Source organism: Peromyscus maniculatus, chromosome 1, assembly GCF_049852395.1.
Source record: "Peromyscus maniculatus bairdii isolate BWxNUB_F1_BW_parent chromosome 1, HU_Pman_BW_mat_3.1, whole genome shotgun sequence".
NCBI classification, from domain to species: Eukaryota; Metazoa; Chordata; class Mammalia; order Rodentia; family Cricetidae; genus Peromyscus; species Peromyscus maniculatus.
In genome coordinates, this window is record NC_134852.1 from 181661623 (window position 1) to 181678723 (window position 17101).

The window sequence follows — 17101 nt, forward strand, 5'->3', positions numbered from 1 at the left end:
ACCTTTAATCCCAGCATTCAGGGATGCAGAATCAGGGGGTCTCTATGAGTTTAAGGCCAGCCTGGGCTACATAGTAAGACCCTGTCTCAAAAACAATACTATAAAATAAAAACCAGAAGTGAAAGTGACTGTTCCTTTAAAGTAGAAATATGTAATAATGCATAAGTGTTTCATTTTTATAAACTATTATGTATTTCTGTTTTAAAGGGGCAAAGTCAGTTTGATTCTATTTATTTTTTAAGCTGAAGCTAAGTGGTATGTGTATTGTGTGTAATTGGAAGATGATCAAGTTAAGTTTCTGTTCTGTTTCAGTTATAGGTCTGATGGTACCAAAAAAGATCCCCTTAAGATCAATTCTATGGTAAGTACTTTTCACTTAAAAACAGGTGTAGCCTATAAAATGCAGTTTTTTTCCATTTTCCTCACATTGATTTCATAACATCAGAAAGCATTTTTATCTCAGCAGATTTTTTCCCCCCAATATAGTTGATTTTTGGTGAAGTTTCTTGGTGTGTGTAAGATGGAGTTTGCCAGGTGGTGGCAGCGCACGCCTTTAATCCCAGCACTTGGCAAGCAGAGGCAGGTGGCTCTCTATGAGTTTGAGGCCAGTCTGGTCTACAGAGCCAGTTCTAGAACAGCCAAGGCTACACAAAGAAATCCTGTCTTGAAACATGCTCCCCACCCCCAAAAAAGATGGGGTTTCTTGCTGTGTAACCAACATTTGGCCTCAAACTATATAGGCCATGCTAGCCTTGACCTAACAATCTTCTTGCCCTTGCCTTTGGAGTGACTTTGTCTTGAAAAATAAGGTAGAATGACATCATCTGGCTAACACACGCACACGCACGCGCGCACACACGCATGCACACACGCCTTCAGGTACCTCATATATAGACACACAGATGTAAGTTTTCAGTATAATAATATTTCTGAAACCACTAGCCAGTGCCTTCAAATGGCATCAACTAGTATTATCAGAAGTTTACTAGGTTGGTATTTCAGCCACAAACTAAGGATCCAAGCATTTATTTAGCTCCAGGTTCAGAGAGACCTTGTCTCAAAGGAGTAAAGAAAAGCACTAGGACAGGCTATCAAAGCCCTCCTCTTGCTTCTGTGTGCACCTGTGCACACGCTGTGCACACACAGGACACATACACAGAGGAAATCAACATTTTGCAGCAGTCTGAACCTCACTCACCATTTTCTTGGATTACAAATTAGAAATTACTATCTTGAAAAATACTATGATGGAATCTAGTTACAGAATATTAATTATGATTGGGCTTGAAGAAATACATTTAAATCTTTTCACTGTACACTTCACAACTGAAGAAACCTCTATCTGGAGAAACCAGATAAGCCAAAACTTTTGTTACACTGTTTTTGCCGTATACAAAGCTGTATTGGTTGTAGATCCTCCTTCCCTGAGCCTCTAGTCGTACGCTGAGTTGTCTTCTGTAAGAAATTTCTTTGTACTTGAGAAGCAGGTAAATTAAATTGGAATCCTACGGAAGGATTATTAGAAGTGGAACCCTGAAATTGAAGCTGAGAACATTGTTTAGTGTTTTACCATTCTAAGTAGAGGGCAATGATGATGATTTCCTCTGGAAATAGATAAGGTGTACTAGATGTCTAAGAATCATGGTTTGTGGTTTTCTTATAATTATTTTGTGTGTCTATGCATGGTGTCTGTATGCTACCGCATGGATGTCAGAGGACAACTTTATGGAGTTAGTTCTCTCCACTATAACATGGATTCCGGGGGTCAGCTCAGGTTCTCATGCTCCCACACCACATGTCTTGACTTGCTGAGCCGCCTTTCTAGCCCTGGATGTGATTGATCCTTGTCGCTGGTATTTGTCATGGTTTCCCTGTTTTCAATATTTAACTGAAGTTATAAAGGAGATAAAAATAACTTTTTGTTGCTTTCTCTTATTTCTTCAAGAGCTGGGGTGCAGAAGGCTATCACTTATGGGTAATCAGCGGATTTGGTCCTCAGCACACTGAAATTGAGTCTGACCTCAGGAGTATAGTTAAAGAGCCCAGCATTTTGCTATTTCAGTTTATCAAGAGTGTACTCACTGTAAACCCTTGTATGGTAAGTAATTAAAACTGTGGGGTTTTGTTTGTTTTGTTTTGTTTTAATGCCTCTTAGCAGAATTTTAGAACCTTATCTATGACCCACAGATTTGAATATATTCCTAAATTAAGTGTACCTTCGTTGTATATTTTCTGTGATTCATGTACTTCTATAAAATTTATTCCAAAATCTTATTTCTGAACATGTTTTGGATTTTTTTTTGTTTTATTCTTTAAAAATAAAAATACCACAAGCAGTCTGAAAGAAGCAGTTGTTACATGTAAGCTAACTTGAATAATTTAGTCTTAATCTGAGTAAGAATTACCAAAGTGTGTTGCATTTAGATACTACTTAGAAATATTACTAGAGGCTCCACAGGATTGAAAACAAAACAGAACAAAACAAAAACCATTCTAGATGGTTGGGGGGATGGCTTGGTTGGTCAAGTGTTTGCTTCACTCACATGCATGAGGACCGGAGTTTGATCTCCCACCCCCATCGTCAAGGTTGAGCATGACAGTCTGCACCTATAATCTCCGCTCTAGGAAGGTGGAAACCGGAGTCAGCAAGGTCCAGTTCAGTGATGGACTCTGTCTCAAAACATAAGGTGGAGAGCAATTGAGGAAGACCTTCACTTGACTTGACACACATACACACAGAATAAAAATTCTGAGGCTAGGTGTAATAGCACACACTTGTAATCCCAGTGCATAGGAACCTGAAACAAGAGGATCACAGGGACAAAAACGAAACAAGACAAGACAAAAAATTCTGTCTTCATGAAAGAAAGGCTTTAAACCAAAGAGTATATTAGGACTCCAGAACTTGAGTTGTGATCACATCTGGCACAAAAATGTTGCTGTGATGTAAAAAGCAGTGTTCCTTTTACTCATTCAGCTGTAAATTTTAATAAATTCTTTGAAGAAAATGTCTAAGAACCTGCTTTGGAAAACATTGCCCATAATTACAATAGAAATATTTTGTAATATTTGTGACAAATATTACAGAATGCAATATAAATGCAACATGAACTTCCCATGTTTACTTCTCTGAATTAATATATATTATATGATTATGTATTTTAATATGCTACAGTTATATGCTATGATTACATATCTCAGTACCTATTATCAATAGCTTTTTAAAAGATATTTGGTGTAACCAGTTATTTAAAATTTACAACATATTAAAAATTAATATGAAAATAACCCAGATCTCAGAACTCTATACTATAGTTGAAAATTAAGGATTCCCAGAAAAACAAGAATAGAATATATTTCTTGCCCACCTTGCCTCCAGATCATTTTAAAACATCCCTCCGCGGCTGATTGGATGGCTCAGTGAATGGGACTGGATACTGAATCCCCAAAACCTACATAAAAGCTAGGTGGGCATGGCAGCCTGTCTGTAATCCCAGCAGGAAGGAGGTAGGGATAGGGATTCCAGAGCAAGCAAGCTAGTCTAGTCAGAGTAACATGTTCCAGGTTCACCAAGAGACCTTGCTTCAGTATATAGGTGGAAAAGAGATATTGAGGAAGAGACCTCAAGTCAACTTTGGTTCAACACATGCACACATGCAGATACATACATACATGTACAACACACACACACACACACACACACACACACACACACACACACACTCTCTCTCTCTCTCTCTCTCTCTCTCTCTCTCTCTCTCTCTCTCTCTCTCTTTTACACAAAGCAAATAAAGCACCCTTGATTTTCTTTTGGACTAAATGGGAAGGAATAGGATACCACTGTCTGATTTTGAATATAAGAAATTTTCCAACCTTGAGAACACTGGCCCTCTAATTAAAAACCAGGGCACAATTAACTAAAAACAGGAGCTGTTGCATTTGTCTGAATATCCATTGAAATTTGCATGGTCAACTGTAAACAATGTGTACTTACATGTAGTTTTTCAGGTGGAGTTCTCATAGCACGACCATTTAGCAATTCTACCAAAAGGTACTGTTCAAACATTTGTAAACTTGGGCATTAGCAAAACACACTCTATGAAAACTCCATTTACAATAGAAATCACTAAACTATTGACTCTTTTCTAAATATAATTACGTAGATTCTGTCATCTGGAGAAAAATCAATGTTGAGATATGATACACATTCAATAATAAAACTAAAACAGCATGTTACTTAATTGACCCTAGTCAGTGCTGAGTAATTTTATTTGTTTTTCCTTCTGCCCTTCTTTCTCTTTCTAGAGTAATCAAGAACAGGTGTTGCTTCAGGGAGAAGATCGCTTATACTTGAACTGTGGAGAAGCCTCACAAACCCAGAATCCGAAGAGTTCTTTGGCACGAACTGATCATGTGCCAAATCGGGAAAAGAGCCCATTTGCAGATGGAGGTCTGGAGTCTCAGGGGTTAAGCACTTTACTTGGACATCGGCATTGGCATGTTGTACAGGTCAGTGTTCATTTCCTGACCACTAGTGACTCATTCATTGGTAATGTATCACTTGGAATCAGCTTTTAATTATTCCATGGCTGTATTATCTCTCAATGCTTTATGTTTTTTCCTTGCCCTTTTTTTTTCCCTTTGATACAGAATATATCCTCACCATTAATAGTGTCGAGAACTAGAAGTTTACTTCTTTTCCCCTCAGTAAAAATAATTGTTTTACTTTGAGCCTCTGTTTTGCTTCCTCGAGCTCTGTGGATTTGATAGCCTGAAGTATATTCATTGCATGGAGAGGAGTGATTTGACCAGTGCCCAGTCCGGCTGACTTTCTAATTTTGGTGGTTAATCACTTAACAGTAGACCCAAATTGCAAACCTCTGAACATTTGAGAAACTTGGTGTTTATAATTTCATTATTATTTCATGTTTTTCCAAATTATGGTTTCATCCTGATACCATATTTAAATTAGATTCTTTTAGCAATTTTGACAGATTGATATTTGATATGGATTAATTCTAAATTTTGATGCCATTTAAGATTAATTTGGTGTAGTGAGTTAATTGAAATTTCTTGAAAGAAATTTGTATGCATAGTTTCAAAATCTTAAACATTTTCTTTCTCCTTTTGCTACTAAAGTAGATCAGAGCCTTTTCTTGGATTAGTTTCCTTTAGTCAGTTTCTTCATTTTCTTTTTCCTTTTCTTTCCTTTTAAGATAGGATCTTGCTGTTTAGCTGGTCTGGAATTCACAATTCTCTTGTCTCAGCCTCCCGAATGCTGGGACCATACATATACACTACCACACTAGCTTCTTTTCATCAGTTTCTATGTCCATAATTCTTTGCCTTCTCTGCTTTTATCTTACTAGTTTACTTCAGCTCTCATGTTATTTTCAGTTGGTTTTGAATGAAGATAATGAAAGACAGAAAAATGGTCATTCTATGAAGGGTTAAAGGAGGAATAGCTCCTACATTGACTTATAGTATGCACTAAAAGAAAATGTACTTAACATACATTAATAAACTCATGGAATCAAGCAATGTACATACCATTTTATAATTAGTAACATTTTTTTAAAATATAAAACTGCATCAGCTACTTCCTTGACTAAAATTTTCCACTGCTCCCTTCTCTCCTATAGCCATTTCTCTGCTATTTTCATTTCCCCATACTTTGAACTATTCATTCTACACTGACCTAGCATCAATGCCAGTTCTGCCTAGCCAGGTCTGTGTTACCAGAGAGCCAAGTAGAGCAGAGGATCAAAGAAGGTAGGTCTGGAACTAAAAAATCCATCAGGCAATAACAAAATTGAATTTCCTTCCAGCTCAAAAATTCAGTGATTCTTAGCAGTCCATGAAGCCTTCCACTAACCAAGCACATGGCACTGACTTTAGGACTTCGGTTCGCAGCAGGGCTGCTTGTCCTCTGATAGCTAACTGCGCTCATTTCCACAGATGAGCTTTCTAAGTGTGGATTGACCTAGTCTTTTCATTTCCTTATCCATCTCTGTTCTTTTAGGTTCAAATAAAGATAAAATGTTTTTGGTAAAATAGTTGTTAGATGATTAATTTATTTACCATAAGGTAAACAAGTGGTTCACAAAAAAGTAAGGTAAAAATGCCAAAACTTTATTCTGCTTTGGAGACCTCACAAACCCTAATGAGAAAAAAATACTTTAAAATCTCATAAAATGCCACAGTTGTGCTCCCAAGACATTTAAATTGTAATGGAATTTCAGTTTCAAATTTCATGGAATTTTTAGAGCTGGAAGGATCTTAGAGGTCATGTAGCCCAACTGGATCTATACATGAGGAAACAGGCGCTCAGAAAGTTACTATGACTCATCCAGCATCACACAAAGGGGTACTGGCCAACCTAGCCTTAAAACAGTCCACATCACAGTAAAAAGTCCAGCATACTTTAAAAATCCAGGTACTGAATGTTGAATCATATCATTGCTGTTGACCTTGTACTGAAATTTATAATTTGCCCTTGTGGCCATTTTTTTTTAGCATTGCTCTGCTCTTCGCTAACACTGGAGCCTGGCAATTGGGTGCAGAGTGACAGTGATCTTTCTGGGTAGTGTTTATTAGTGCTAAAGCTTTGCCTAGTCATGTTGACTGCTTGGAGAAATGAGGGGTGTGCTTTCATTCCCCTTCCCACTTATCCTCTCTTGTGGGATAAGACCACATTCTCCATTAAAGTCAATTTGTTTGTGTGATTTCTGTTTTGTGTGCTTACTAGATAATTTAGAGTTCATCTAATAAGCGCCAGCAAATTCTGTGCTTTCTGCTCATCATCTGGAATACTGAACTATTTTTTTGTTTGTTTGTTGAAGCCTTCTGTTTTATACAACTTAACTTCTAGATTAGAAGATTTTGTTAGTTAATGTCTCTAGCCAAACCAAATGCATACACGCTGTTAGAAGCAAAGTTAGTAGCTGGCAGTATAGACTATGTATTTTTTTTTTAATTTAGTTTTCTTAGTTGCAAATTTAGAAAGTACTGTTCATTGGTTTCTAAAAGGTCTTTATTATTTTAATGTTCTAAGGATACTGATTGTATACTTAACCTGTCTCTAACTATTTTGAAAGATTATCTGTCACAAACGTAAGAGGTAAATATCAGGCACTTCATTGGGGGAGTATCAGTAGTGAATTTTAAAGGCTGTTTTGCTTATAAGTGATTTGCTCGCCTTCCCCTGGTTTTATCAGGTATGGAAGATGTGGTATTTGGCAAAGATCTAATCTCATCTTTTAGTCTTACTAGTTAGACAAAACTAGTCTAGGCTGGAGAGTTTATCAGGAACAAAGAAGGAAAACAGTTTCCATTGAAGAGAGGCTATAAGAACAGTGAGAGTCCGCTCTGTACCTTAGCACTGTCTCCCAGTGATGTGGCATGACGCCTGTGCCCTGACTTTATGTCTCAGGTTTATTTATTAGCTGCCTCTTTCTTTCCACTATTTCTAACACAACATTAAGTATATAGGACAAAGTTCAGATGACACATAGCTCAAAAAAGGTGATGCTGGGAAAAAATATATACTTTGTTCTGGTCATAAAATATTCTGACAAAATTAAAAACCCATTAATTTTAAATTATATTTGGGTTTTGAAGATACATCATTTATAATTTGTAGTATGTCATAGACTTTTGAAGGTTAAAAAAATAGCTTTTTTTCTGTAGAGATATACGTTAGAGTGTGATAATTTGATAAGCTTTTACTGAGACTTTGTGTTGGAATCACTTTTGAAGTGACATGCTAGCTCACATATCACATTTCATAGGAATTAATCAAACATCAAAGTTTGCAGATTATATTTTTGGTTGTGAGCCTAGCCTTTAATGGCTGAGCCATCTCTCCAGCCCAAGTTTGCAGATTATAGTGTTTTTTGATTTTTATTTATTTTACCCAGTGTCATTGATAATGGGTTACTTGCTCTGGTACACCTGTTACATTCTTTTTTGAATAATTGAAAGCTATTAATTTAGATCTGTTTTTAAGTTGACTTACTGGATAACTGCTTTCTAACCCTTTATGAGTTAACTTGATCAAGAGTGATACAAGTGCTTTGGGTATATTGCTTTTACTTAATTCTCTTTTATCTTTACATAATTTTGTTGGATTTGATTATACTTTATGTGGCTTTCTGATTTGGATTTGTCTTTCAATATGTATCTGGTTTTCTTGAGTCAAATTAAAGTAAATTTGAATAAATTGAAGCTTTTCTTATTTTAGGAACAGAAGACTCTTCCGTTGTTCTGTTTTTCTGTTAATTCATACTCCACTTCATCCAACTGCTCACAAAAGCCAGTTAGTAGACTAGGAGAGACAAAAGAGTCTGTAGAGCTAAATCTTACTTCACATTAGTAACTCACAGAATTTTGTCTAAGTTTGAAAGTTTCATACCAGTGATAGAATGACACCACGAACAAAGGTGTACACTAGATATCATGGGAAACTGTGCTTACCATTGATGCCTCAGAAGGAGACTTAATATCTGTACTATATAAAGGTTCTTGTGGATCAATCAAGTTGAACAGCCTAATAGAAAACATAAGCATATCCATACAGGTTGGTAGTGGCATCTCAAGAAGTAGGATAAAAAACAATCCAGTTTCTATTCTCAAGCAACAGAATTTTTGTTTGTACTTACATTGATTGATTTTATATGCATTGCTTTTTTAATCATAACAGTATAAAAGTATTAAAGATTTCCAGTAAAAACCAGAACTCTTGCTGAAGCTATCATTTGTTTGGGGGTGGTCTGTGTCAGCAGACAGACTGTAGTCTGCAGTTTGGGGCTGCCATCACACATGCCTCTTTGTCAGTTTGTATTGAGTTTAATATTAGAAACAAGCAATGCTTTGGTGGAGGGAGGAAGTGTGGTGTCTAAACCTTGAAATGATAAGATAGAACATGTGAAATATTGGTTCATAAACAAAGGCTCAATTCCAAGGGCTCTGCTTCTAAAGCCACTACTTAGCACCTTAAACATGCAGGAAGCTGAATCTTATGCTTGCTAAGTTAATGTTGTAAGTTGAAGTATATTTCCTAAGTCTCACCAAACTGATATGTTATTTCCTATAGATTTCCAGCACCTATCTAGAAAGCAATTGGCCTATACGGGTGAGTTGTTATTTTGTTGGTGTTGTAGTAGTCATTCTGGGAGTTGAGCCCTTGTGGATTTATAAGAGTGAAATTTTAATGCTTGATCTGTTGTGTATTGCTAGTGGATTGCCTCTACACTTTTGTCAAATATAGCTATCAATATCTGAAATTTTAATTTAGCATTTTATATTTAAATCACTTAGCAAACATTTATGAGTAGTCTCTTCGCCTTCTATTTTATTAAGTACTTTGTACCTAATACAGTGTATATATTTGTAGGAAAGAAGTTTTAATTTTTTTTTTTTAACAGTTTTCAGCTATTGATAATCTTGGACAGAATATTGCTGTTGCTGGCAAGTTTGGATTTGCACATTACTCTTTACTCACCAAGAAATGGAAACTTTTTGGAAACATTACTCAGGTTAGAGTTTTTTGTTTGTTTTTGTTCTTTAAACAAAAATACATTTCAAGATACAAAACATAGAAAAAAAAAAACCCAAAAAACTGATAGTGAGGCTGGAGATGTAGCTCACCTGTAAAGCACTTGCTATATTCATGGGTTCTGGGAGGAACAGAGAAGTAGGGAGAGAGACTTGACATTTGATAATTGCCAATAAGTCAGTTTTGATAGAACACTTCATAATTTGATTAAAGATCTTGAATTGAGATAGTTGGCTTTTTATGTTTTGTTAAGATCATTTACAAATGCTGGGAGATGACGCAGCCATTTGTGGTTTCTGTACAAGCAAGGAGACCTCAGTTCAAATCCCCAGAGAGGCCATTTAGATGCTGGGCGGAAAGGGCAAGTCACCTGTAATGCCATCCTTGGGAGGTAGAGCTGGGGGAATCCCTGGAACAAGCAGCCTGGAGAAACTAGCCATATTAGTAGCCAGCTTTGGCTTTCGTTGAGAGATGCTACCTCAAAGAATAGAAAAACCATCAAAGAGTATTCCAGATATCAAATCCTGGTCTATATGCACCCCCTACACACACATCTATACACCCACATATATGTATATACATAACATTTGACAGGCACGTAGACATGAAAAGAAGAAAAAAACAATTAGTAGCAATAATTGTTTAACTTAGAGTTTAATATTATCTGTAAGATTGAGTTATCAGATGTGGTCAGACTAAATGTCTACAAAGTTAGAAATCATTCTGTGTGGGATATGTGCATTTGTGTAGCAGGGAGGGAGATGGAGGGTCAGAGGGTGAGAGAATTAGTTATTGTGAAAAGAAATGAGGAAAACTAAAGTAGGTGTCTTTTGTGTACCAGGCACTTTAAAAATACTTTTTTGTTCTTAGAAACCCAGTTAGGACACTAATACTACCATTTGTTAAAGGATTGGGATTCAGGTACTCATCTGAGGAAGAAGAAAGCCAGAATGTAAAGCAGATTGTTTTAGATGTAGGATTATTTATGCTGCTATCTGGTATTGAGATATTTTGAATGACACAGGCATTTCTTTATAGTAATTTTTTTTTTTTTTTTTTTTTTGGTTTTTCGAGACAGGGTTTCTCTGTGTAGCTTTGCGCCTTTCCTGGGACTCACTTGGTAGCCCAGGCTGGCCTCGAACTCACAGAGATCCTCCTGGCTCTGCCTCCCGAGTGCTGGGATTAAAGGCGTGCGCCACCACCGCCCGGCCAAATATTTATTTTTTTAAAGATAGGATATGGTACATTATTAATAAAGACCCTGAAAAAATAATTTAGGCAAGAGAGAATGAATCAGAAAAAAATCTGAGCTTTCTAAGAGTGTTTTGTTACTTTATTGAAATTTTGGGTAACATAATTAAGGTAAATACATCTTAAAATTTTCTTTTAAGGAGCAAAATATGATTGTGACTGGTGGCTTGGCCTGGTGGAATGACTTTATGGTGCTTGCATGTTATAACTTGAGTGACCGTCAAGAAGAGGTAACTTCTTTTTTCCCTCAGAAATAATAGATTTTTAATTTTGGAGCTAAGCAGAATTTAATTTTAGGTAGACAATAACCCATTAAAAACTGAACAACAGCCGGGCGGTGGTGGCGCACGCCTTTAATCCCAGCACTCGGGAGGCAGAGGCAGGCGGATCTCTGTGAGTTCGAGGCCAGCCTGGGCTACCAAGTGAGCTCCAGGAAAGGCGCAAAGCTACATAGAGAAACCCTGTCTCGAAAAACCAAAAAAAAAAAACAAAAAAAAAAAAAACTGAACAACATAGTATTCTGATAATTTAGCATATTTTAGTAATAGAGTTACTATTTTAGGTTATTTGTGTTGTTTTTAAGGTGTCAATTTGAATTTGTAAGATGACCTTTTATATCATAATACCCAAAAGGTTGAGACAGGAGGATTATGAGTTCGGGTCCATTGTGAGTTAAATATTGACCCTGTCTCAAAAAGTAAATCAACCTTAAAAGGATAATCTTTTAGCTAGTAGGTAATCTATAAAGATTGGTAGTAAAACATTAGAAACCAAAAATATATAAGTATGACTGTTCTTAAGGATAGCTTTATTAATTTATTGATTTATATGGTTGTTTTGAGGAAATGGTAGTCTCATTAGTCAGGTTTGAATACACAGATCTGAAACATGGTCTCATAATATTACATTTACTCTTGATCACGTTATCTTTGGTTATTTATAAAGAATTAGCTAGCCAAAATAAAAACATTATTCATTTTTTGATAGATCATTGGTAATCCTTTCAACTCCTATTACTTTAAAGTGAGTTGGAAGGGGGTGGTCTGTACATAAAAATATGACTGATATCAAACATTCTTGGGAATATATATATATATATTTTTTTTTTCCTCTCCTTCCTTCAGCTCCGACTCTACCTACGAACATCCAATCTGGACAATGCTTTTGCTCATGTCACCAGAGCACCAGCAGAAACATTACTGCTGAGTGTCTTCCGGGACATGGTGGTGGTGTTTAGAGCAGACTGCTCAATATGCCTTTACAGTATTGAAAGAAAGTTCGATGGGTAAGTCGTAAGTCTTTCACTCCTGTTTATGTTTCCTCTGTTAGGTTTTCTAAAAGCTTTTCTCCATCGTATTTTGTTTCATTATAACGAGTTTTGATATTTAAGTAGAAGCTGCGAAGAAAAGAGAAAGAACCTGTACTAACTGCTTGAGCTTGTCTTCCAGTGTTATTGGGGGTGGGCATATAATTTTAGCTGAGATAAATCTTAGATACTTTTTCACAATGTACAAGTAAATGGCTAATAACTATCCTACTCTCCAGACACCTGGAGAAAGTGAAGGTACCATTCTTAGAAAGAGCATCTAATCCCTGCTGCAGTAGATGTTGTAGTCTGCAGCACACAAACTGAAATCCTGCTGCGTTACATGTAGCCTTATATTAGTGATGTCTAGTCAGCATACAGCATGTAGGCCATACTTCTTGGGTTTTCTTGTGTTCCTAGAAGTATATTTGTTTAATAAGGACATGAATTATATATTTGCTGAAGTACTATGAGGGGTCAGTAATGCAAAGATAAAAAATTAAGACATTACTATGTCAATAGTTAAACTTTTGTCATTTTACAACCAAATAGTTGTCCCCACCCCCCACCCCAACTCCCTTATTTCTATTCATATAGCTTCTTCCCTGCTGCTGGTTTTCGGGGTGTATTTCTGTTGTGGTTTTGTTTTTCCTGCTTTCTAACATTTTACTGCCTTTCTTGTCTTACTTCTGTATATGTTCCTTAGGTTCCTCAACATTAATAATCCTGACAGAAGAGTATTTAGGGAGGAGAGGGCAATAGGGAGAAGACATTTGGGTCTGCTGTAGACGTAAAATGTGCTGTAATGGTGGCTGACAGGAGAAAAAAATATATGAACATTGTTGAGCTATGAACTTTTTTGTTTTTACAGTTCGAATATTACGGCTAGTGTTCAGGTTCTTCAGGAGGTCTCCATGTCACGGTACATTCCTCATCCTTTCCTGGTAGTGTCTGTCACACTGACGTCAGTGAGTACAGAGAATGGAATCACCTTGAAAATGCCACAGCAGGTACAGTGCATTTTCAGAACTCTTAGGAATTTATATTTCAGTCTTTAGTGTCTTAGGTCAATATTAAGGCCTGTTTATTTGTTCAGCATATTCATGCTATGTGTCTGCAATGTACCTTGCATGAAGCTGCTGAGTTTTAGTGGCAAGCCAAACAGACCAGTTTCTGGTCAACCTTAAACAAGTAATTATACATATATAAACTGTTCTGAGGGCATATACTAGAACCTGATAGTAGTCTGTATAATCAGTCAGAGGAGTTTTGTATACCATTTAAATTGAAGCCTGGAGGAGAAGTAGGAGTGTTCTAAGCAAAGAAGAGGAAATTCAGGCAGTCATGCAAAGGTTTACAGATAAGAGACAATAGGATATAATCAGAGGGATAAAAAATGTTAGTGAGTAGAGCCTAGGTATGACAGAAGACAAGTCTTATAGATAATATTAGTAGCTTTAGACTTTCATTTCAAATCTTAGAGTTTATTCTCTACAGAGGAAAATGAACATGGAACAAAACTTCATGAAGAAGTATTTGGGAGGGATGCTGTGCTGATTGTAGTGAGTGGTGTTAGTGGCCTGAGCATGGGGGGCGGGGAGAGAAGGAAAATGAATTTAGCATGTAGGAGACTCGTGACAGTTAGGAGGGAAGAGGAAATAGAATCCCATAGTTTGTGGGTGTAGTAACCAGGTACATGGTGCTCCCAACACCTGGTTGTAATTGTTACCTGTCCCAGGGCTGCTTCTGCTACCGCAGCAGTTTCAAAACTTTATGTCTGTCAGCTGGGAACCTGTTCTCAAAGGGAAATTCTTAATACGGAGATTTGTCATCTCTTATCTGCTCCATCCCCCCTTCTAATTTAGGTATACGTTAAACTTTAGCATTCTCATAAAATTATGGAAACTTTAACTGCTTTATTGGAGAGCCTCTTTCCACTGCAGTTAATTTAACATTGTTATCAGCTCTTATCTATCAGAGTTCTGGTTGGGACCGGCCTACTCATTTCTCATTATATGGAATAATGTAATTCACATCACCAACTATGTCATCCTTGTTCTGTATTCGTTAACTGTTCTGGTCTCCCTCTTGAACTTAATCAGTTGCTTTCTTCCTTACAGCACAGCTCCAATTCCATCTGTAAGCTCTGTCATAGTAACCAACTAGTCCTCTTTCACACAATTCCCACTACAAGAGTTTAAGGAAAGGTGAGAATTAAAGAGTCACCATTTTATGTCCCAACAAACTACTGATTCAGCAGTGATCATTATTGGATGAAACCTTACCTCACACCCAAGCCTTAGATATCAGAGTATCGTTAAAAGTAGGGAAGAAACAAATTTAGTCTGTTTCCTAAGTTGGCATAATAGGAAATTCATATGAAGACTTTTTACCAAAAACATTGAACCTAAATGAATTAAGTGTCTAGAATCATCTTCCATTCTCAGGAATTATAGAGATAAAGAATTAGTATAGTTCTACCACAAGGAAGAAGACTGTCAGTCCATAGGTTAGCTATAAATGAACCACCCAATGCAGTGTTGGTGAGCTGCATTTATGAAGAAAATGATTACCGCTGTCTTAGTTTCTTTTCTGTTGCTGTGATGAGACACCATGACCTAAGCAACTTACAGGAGTTTAATTGGCCTATAGTTCTAGTGGATTTGAGTCTATAATGGAGGAGTGAAGGCAAAAGGCTGCTGGACCACAGATGAGAGCTCACATCTTGATCTACAAGCAGGAGACAGACAGACAGAGAGAGAGAGAGAGAATGAGAGAATGAATGAATGAATGAATGAATGAATGAATGAATGAATGAATACTGGGAATAGTTTGAGCCTTTTGAAACCTTAAAGCCTGACCACTGTGACACAAGTCATCCAACAAGGCAACACCTCTTAAACCTTCCCAAACAATGCTATCAATGGAATCAAGCATTCTAATATAGTAGCCTATGGGGACCAGTCTCATGCAAACTGCCATATTGCTATGCTACAGAAACAAGCCTTTAAGCTTATATGTACCCTCATTGAAATCAACTATTACAAAGCACTATTGTAATAATTAAGGGTAAATATGAATTGAGAGAGAAAAACCAAAAAAATTATTGTTTTATTAACACTGTAGTTTAATGTAAATGCCTATACATTTTAGGATTGGATATTAGGTATCAGAGAATAGATGGCATAGTATTTTGCTTTAAAATACCTTGACAAGATTTAGAGAGGGAAAATCTTTATAAAAGTCAGATATAATGGTGATCAATAGCATCATTAATAAGGGGTGCAACAGTTTAAGAGGGCTTTATAGATGTCTAACTTAGTGACGAGCAAATTCAAAAGTTGAAATGTAATAAGAGTTAGCCTGAGGCCACAGCACTACAAGGCAAGTCTTGCTTTAATAATCATCATCCTTAAAAACAAATAATGAGACTGATTACAGTCGGATGCCTCTCATGAAAGAGTGTAAGCTCCCTGTTAAACTCCACAGACTCCCATGTAGGATCATCTGCCAGGAATCTTGTAGGGCAAGAAGATGTTTTGACTTTTCTAAGCTTAGAATTTTGATCATACAGGTAGCTCTTCTTTTTCTAAAAACTTGTGAAGTTGCCCCAGAATATTATTATAATCATTTATAATAATGTCAATAAAAATATTAAGACTGTTTAGTAATAATAGCCACTTTTTTAAGAAAAGACATATAGTCTTCTATGGAAATAAGTGAAATATAATGGTGAAATCTACCAGCTTAAAATGAAGTGAGGAGCTATATGGCTCAGTGGTAGAGCATTTAGCTAGTGTGCCCAAGGCCCATTATGAAAATTAGTCATACTGTAGTAAATTCTAGTCAGTCCTTTCAAGGTGAACGCCGTGTCCTAATCCGTGTGTCACATTTGTCCTCCTCTCCCTGCTGCCACTTAGCTGCATTGTCTTCTATCTGAGAGCTCATTCCTACATGTTATTAGAAGAGTCTTCTTTTTTTATGACAGACATCCAAAGACACACACTTTCATGCACATTCTGGGCAAGTGTTGTATCACTGGGCTATATCTGCAGCTTGCCAGTTCAGATACAAGCAAGAACATTAAGTATTATAAAACTAGATGACATAGGGTGTAGATGTAACCAACCGTCTTATTAAAGACAAACACACAGGAAGTAGGTCTCTTTTGGAGAGGTAGGAGCACCACAGGAAGAAGGGTAAGATTTTACACATGGGAGACTGGGGTTCGATTCCCCGACGGGGAGCCAGCATGTGAGGTCTGTGGCTAGAGGTCGTCACACTGACAGGAACAGCCCAGGCCCAGGGTGGCCTCCTGTTCCCTTTGGAAGAAGAGGAGAGGGAAAGAGACTGCGGAGGAAACACACAGTCCTGCTACTGCCCAGTGCCAAGAAGACAGCAGCACTTAGAACAGCTGAGTTAGTTCTCGGAGATGACGAGAGAATGTTCAGTGTAGACACAAAGTACATAGTACATTTTTTTCTTTTTTACAAATTAAAATAAACATCATTTGCCACCATAAGCCTTTTCTTTAGAGAGGAAAGAATTTCGCAGCAGGTCACACGGGTTCAATGAAGTCATTTCAATGCTGAGGAAAACAAATTGAGGAACAGAGCTAATCACTTCCCTGCGCACGAGTGTTAGAATGACAACTCGGATTATTCTTCAAACTAATCCTGAGAAAAAATCTGTTTACAATTTACAGTAATGTTATGTAAAAAGTATTAACAAATCCACTATTACAAATATCAATTTCCTATATGGTCTTCTATATATACACACAATAAAATGGCAAATATATGCAAAATTATTTAAAAAAAAAAAACATGCACAATAGGGTAGCTGATTTTTCCTTTGGCTGAGCCCTAAATGATACTGAAAGCTTAAACTGATTGATCCAGCAGGTATCTATCAAATCTGAGACACAGTACAACCGCAGAATAGTACTATCCCTCTCTCTCTGAGTCCTCTTTAGCTTGAGTAGCCTT

General features: G+C 36.9%; 1 protein-coding gene across 5 annotated transcripts in view; it reads left to right on the forward strand.

Moving 5' to 3' along the window:
* The window catches only part of Ric1 (RIC1 partner of RAB6A GEF complex), a 99398-nt gene that overhangs the window by 68742 nt on the left and 13555 nt on the right, over positions 1 to 17101 (forward strand). For all 5 annotated transcript variants that reach the window (XM_076561986.1, XM_076561992.1, XM_076562000.1 and 2 more), the window contains 8 exons: positions 313 to 361; positions 1946 to 2098; positions 4306 to 4509; positions 9095 to 9133; positions 9426 to 9536; positions 10948 to 11037; positions 11932 to 12092; positions 12985 to 13123. In XM_076561986.1, the coding sequence (XP_076418101.1) occupies positions 313 to 361; positions 1946 to 2098; positions 4306 to 4509; positions 9095 to 9133; positions 9426 to 9536; positions 10948 to 11037; positions 11932 to 12092; positions 12985 to 13123 (946 nt within the window). The remainder of the gene's footprint in view (positions 1 to 312; positions 362 to 1945; positions 2099 to 4305; positions 4510 to 9094; positions 9134 to 9425; positions 9537 to 10947; positions 11038 to 11931; positions 12093 to 12984; positions 13124 to 17101) is intronic.